General features: G+C 34.6%; 1 protein-coding gene and 1 long non-coding RNA gene across 3 annotated transcripts; both read left to right on the top strand.

The window, feature by feature from the left end:
* Nucleotides 1–217: 217 nt before the first annotated feature.
* Nucleotides 218–3167, top strand: LOC104219431 (uncharacterized). Of its 2 annotated transcripts, XR_709274.2 has the most exons (5): nucleotides 218–310; nucleotides 516–580; nucleotides 732–804; nucleotides 2475–2583; nucleotides 2797–3167. It is a non-coding gene; the product is annotated as an uncharacterized lncRNA (long non-coding RNA). The 2 variants fall into 2 exon arrangements; XR_709273.2 differs by lacking the exon at nucleotides 218–310 and having other exon boundaries at nucleotides 443–580.
* A 981-nt stretch (nucleotides 3168–4148) lies between these two features.
* On the top strand, nucleotides 4149–4979 carry LOC104219432 (uncharacterized). The gene has a single exon (XM_009770123.2). The coding sequence runs from the start codon at nucleotides 4149–4151 to the stop codon at nucleotides 4977–4979; it is 831 nt and encodes a 276-aa protein (XP_009768425.2).
* Nucleotides 4980–5520: the final 541 nt, after the last annotated feature.

Genomic DNA, 5520 nt, shown 5'->3' with positions numbered 1-5520 from the left:
TTTAATTGTTAAAATTAATACATAAAAAATCAAACAAAATATTTCATGGATTTGTTAATAGATAAATAGAATTAGTTTGCTAATGAGATTTAAGTTAGATTTTAATTTAGGATGATAATTAATTTGTTCAAGAATTTGTTACCAAACCAAACGACGTCGTTTGGTTATCTCTGAATCCCCACCCATTAAGAACCCTAACGGATCCCCTTCCCCAAAAAAAGAGAAGAGACGGACTCCCCCCATTTCCTAACATAGCAGTGGCGCAGCCCTGCCTCTTCTCTTCTTTCTTCGTATCCATAATTCTAGAATCGTACGTTGTGGTTTCCCAGAGCGCTTTTTCTCCCTCTCTTACATCATCTTTTTCCTGGCTTCTGATTATCTTTTTTCCTGAAATTTTTCCTCTGCCCTTTTCGAATTCCATATACATGTTATGGCTGTTCTAGAACTACCTGTTCTTTAGCTCTTCTCTTAATTGATTCTACTTATGCATGTCCAAATTTCTTGGTTCTCTTCAGGTTGTGTCAAAGAAAGTTCTCTGAGAGGTTGTGACGCTTAAGAGATAAGAGCGCTCTGCAATGAGGTATTGTTCTAGAGATTTTTGCTCTTTCTCCTTCCTTCTCCATAGAAAAAATAAGTTTTGTTCTAGCCAATTGTAGAATTTTTTGATTTCTTTAGCTATTCCTTTAGACTGATTTTGCACATGCTTCTTTTCATTGACTGTTTTATGTCAGTTTGGTGGCAAACAGCGGCACTAAAAGAAACTCAATGAGAATATAAATGCTATGTGAATAAAAAAATTCAAAGGTTAGTAACACAATTATGTTACTTCAATTATTTTGGTTGCCTTTTATAGTTATCCTACTGCATTGGTGGTAAGATTACTCTAATGACAAGAGAGTATACATCAGTCATAAGAGGCATGACTATTGACCTAACACTTGTGGAATTTAATCAATCATGTTTTACTGCATTAACACATTGTTGTTTCTTTCAAGGAATAGCCTAAGCAGTATTCTTGTTTCCTAGAAAGTTCTATTACCGTTGTCTGTAATTGTTAGCCTGGACTATTAGATCGGTAAATCACGGTTGACTAAGAATATGTATGTGAACTTATTTAGACTGGTTTTGGCTATTACTGGATTGAAGGTCATGGAAAAGGGATCATGGAATGTCAGCATCTTTTGGCTGAGTGTCAAGCAATTTGCCAATATGACAAAAAAAATGATCATGGATTTGAGGAAGTCACAATTAGGTGATTTTGCTAAATATCAGAGTTATGTATCAGACTTTATTTGCCACATATATTGGCTAAGATGAATTATTAAGACTAATTAGGCTATTGCCTCCTTAAAGTTAACGTTCCATCTGCTGAACCAGATGATTTTAGGGGTGTAATTGATTTGCTTATGGTTTCGATTGTGAAAAAGTATTCATATTTAGATCAAATTCAATTCAACTGTTGGTCTCTTGGTTATGTAAGTGGTTTCTTAACTGCACATGCATATTCTATTTTTATTCATTGCAAAAGAACGTTCAGTTCTACATGAACTTGTGTTTAAAAACTGGAAACTAAATACATTTGGCAAACCTCATATTTGTAGATATGCCGCACCAGTAGTGAAGTGTAATAGCATGTCGATGTAAGATATAATCCAGTTCTCTTTCTAAATCTGTTTGTAAGATTAGGAATTACCACCGTTGATCATAAAATGTTTGACGGAGTTTACCTTACGCCTTAGGAGATGTGCTAACAACAACTAAAATCGTAGTGTTAGAGTTGAGTTTTACTGCACAAGAGCTTCTGAGATGTACGAGGATTTTAGCTATGATATGCACTGATGGAAAAATTTTTATTGCCATTTCTGCAGGGCTGGTTATTCCTTTAGTTACCCACCTTGTTCTTTTGTTGTGTTTAGAACTTTTGATAGCAATTTTAATGAATTTGAAATTCGCTGATGATATTGGCCAAACTTTGTTGTATGAACTTGATATCTTTGTTGAATATGTAGATGCAAATGAAATTGTCCTGGTATAGCCATCTGGTCTATTCTAAGTCTGCTCCCTTTTTTTTTATGTTGAAGTCTTGATTTCCAAGTTTAACGCATTTTATGATTACTTCTATTTGTTTGTATACTGGTGGACTTCCTTGCTCTCTTTTCCTTTCCCCTAATTTTCAACCTCTGGTTAGTATTTTCTTTTTTATACTTTGCTCTCCTGTATTTCATGAAGATCCTCTCATTAGAACTTTACAACTTTGTAGGTAGATTTTCTCTTTTATTGTCTAATGCCACCATATTTCAGTATTTATGATTTTCCTTTTTTAATTCAACCTTATGGTAGCTCTCTACATATATGTGTGGGGTTTTGAGGGGGGAGGGGTGTATTCTCGTATTGTGTACCCAAATTGTTGTGATATGTTGCTACTTGATTTTTTGGAATTCATTTAAATGCTTGGTTCACTGAATAAATTGCAGGTTCTTACAAATGGCATAGAGGTGAAACTACAAAGGAATGTTTTAGGTAATAATGAGGATGATGATGACCTTGAATTTGAAAATGTCCACTTGAATGGTTCAGATATGGGTAAGTTACCTAATTTATGATTAACCTCAATTTCTTTTTTGGGTTTGGCTTGCTATATAGTAATAATTTTGGTTATTTTGAGTTTCCAATTCACAAAATTTGAAGTTTGACTTAATTCTATTTCAAATTAAACTCAAATGATCAACTGCTTTCCATTTTCTTAGTGTCTTCTTAGGTTGATGGTTTACTTATAGTGTTAGATGCATCGAACAGGTCGTTGGCAAGATGGTGCTGCTGCAGTATGTGTTTGGTGCCTATATTTGCACACCTGTAGAAGTACAAGCAGTTTGTTAACTATTCCATCTAGGTGAGGTATCAAAGTTTCTGGCTTGCCCGGCACACAGAAGAAGCAGAGTTACTAGTTTGGTCAATCATTGCTATTATTTATTTGTTTGGTTTCAATTAGTTTATGTGTTGATGCTGTTTTGGTTTAAGTACTTCAAGAGACATTTATTATTTTATAAGCTTGTTTGGCTGGTTTGATAGCCATGTTGTTGCATTCCAAATTAATATTCCACTAATTGTATTACTTTTAATTGGTAGTAGTTCATAATGAGGACTGCTTTGGTTGTTTTAAGCTCTAATGGGTAGTATTTTGTTATTAAAAACCGATGGGAAATGTCTTTTTTTTTCTTTAGAAATTCAAAATTAAAGACCGAATTGAATTTATCTTTATTTTTTAATAAATAAATTAACAATTTATTACAATTTACAACTAATTATTTAATTAAATAAAACTATTATTTTTTAAAATTTCCGATCGAATTCGGTCAAAAATTGAAAATGAATAGTTTCCGACCGATTTCGATCGGAAATTTGAAAATTAAAAAAAATTATTTAATAGTTTCCGATCGATTTTTGTCGGAAATTAAAATTTGACAGTCAGTCAACGCTTTGAAGTGTCCGACCGACTTCGGTCGGAAATTTCCAACTGATTGTCGGTACATGTTTGCGAACATTGTTTTTCCATCCAATTAAAATAGGTTGGAATTTGGTTAGAAATTATCAATTTCCGACCGAAATCGGTCGGAAATAGCGGACGAAAATCACCTGATTTCTAGTAGTGAATACCAATAATTAGTGTACTATTGGAGCAAACAAAATTTACAAAATGCTATAGCATGGGACTACGCTACACGCACCATGCTCACAGCATATTTTGAGAAATGCTCATAAGACACAGAAGCACGAGCTTACCTATACAAAGAATTTCCAGAGCATTATGTTTGGAACTCTCAAGGCAAGATATGGACAAAAAGGAAAACAAGATCAGCAATTGGTCGTGTCGCTGCTGGTAAGTCATTTAATGCTTGCGCTCTTAATACTATTTTCACATTTGTTTAATTTAATCTATTCTGGTTCTCTCAATGATATAGCTAACCCCAGAGAAGGAGAAAGGTATTACTTGAGATTATTGTTGAATCATATCAAAGGGCCCACTTTGTTCAAATACTTACTTTTAACGAAAAAAGTGTGACACATTCAAGGAAGCTGCAAAAGAAAGAGGTTTATTAGAGTCAGACAACAACATCTCGGAATGTTTACATGAGGCAGACCTCTTCAAAATGCCATTAGCTCTCAGAAATTTGTTTGCAACTATTTTGGTTCATTGTAATTCAATGGATGTTAGAAAGATGTGGGATACATATTACGAGGACATGTCAGAGGATTTTAGAAGGATACATGATAACTCTCCTGCTACTCAACTACAATGCACACTGAAAAGCATCAAATATTTCTTAGAGAGCATGAGCAAGAGAATTCAAAACTTTGACATACCTACAGCTAATCAGGACCTGGATAATAATAGTCTATCAGAGTGCCGGGAAATAATTGAAGAAAGGTCTACAAAGATACCTGCAGAAGATTTCGACGCACAATCAAAGTTAAATGCAGCACAAGAGCAAGCTTTCAAGACTATATTGCAAAGAGTAGACTCTGGAATAGTAGGATTGTTCTTTGTAGATGGACCTGGAGGAACCGGAAAAACATTTCTTTATCGTGCATTACTTGTAAATGTCAGATCAAGAAGCATGATAGCACTAGCAACAACAACAAGTGGTGTAGCAGTAGCAATTTTACCGGGGGGTCGAACTGCTCACTCTAAATTCGACATACCACTTCAAACAACTGATACGACAATCACAAATATGTCAAAACAGAGTGGTAGTGCAAAATTGATAAGAAAAGCAAAGTTGATAATCTGGGATGAAGCACCTATGGCAAAGCGTCAAACAATTGAAACTGTTGACAGGAGCTTTAGAGATATAATGGATAACGATGAACCATTTGGAGGCAAGGTAATGGTTTTTGGAGGTGATTTTCGACAAGTACTACCGGTAGTCCCAAAATCTACGAGAGCTGAAACAATAAATGCAAGCTTAGTAAAATCGTAGTTGTGGCATAAAATGGAAAAGATTAAGTTAACAAAAAATATGAGGGCAAGAACAGATCCTGCATTCAGTGATTTTCTACTACGCATCGGTGACGGGGAGGAACCAACCATAAGAGACAATTTGGTACAACTTCCAGAAGAAATAGTTGTCAAACATATTGCTAATAGTACTGCCAAAGACTGCTTAATAAGAGAAATATTTCCGTCATTAGATAAAAATGCAAGTTGCTACAAATACATGACAGAAAGAGCTATTTTAGCAAGCAGAAATGAATATATTGATCAACTAAATGAGAAGTTAATTTCCAAGTTTCCTGGCGAAAGTAACATTTATTAGTTTCGACTCTGCAAAGGATGATACAAACAACTATTACCAGAAAGAGTACCTAAATACTTTAACACCAAATGGCCTTCCACCACACGAGTACGTTGTCAGACTGATTTTTTGGAATTTTTCTACAAATTCAACTGACATGCTCTCTCTTTTGGTTCGAATTGTCATATGCTCTCCGGGCTTTCTTACATTTCAAATTGTTTCTTGG

The sequence above is a fragment of the Nicotiana sylvestris genome, chromosome 3, assembly GCF_000393655.2.
Source record: "Nicotiana sylvestris chromosome 3, ASM39365v2, whole genome shotgun sequence".
NCBI classification, from domain to species: domain Eukaryota; kingdom Viridiplantae; phylum Streptophyta; class Magnoliopsida; order Solanales; family Solanaceae; genus Nicotiana; species Nicotiana sylvestris.
Note: the sequence above shows the minus strand (reverse complement) of the source record. Positions and strands in the feature narration are given on the sequence as shown.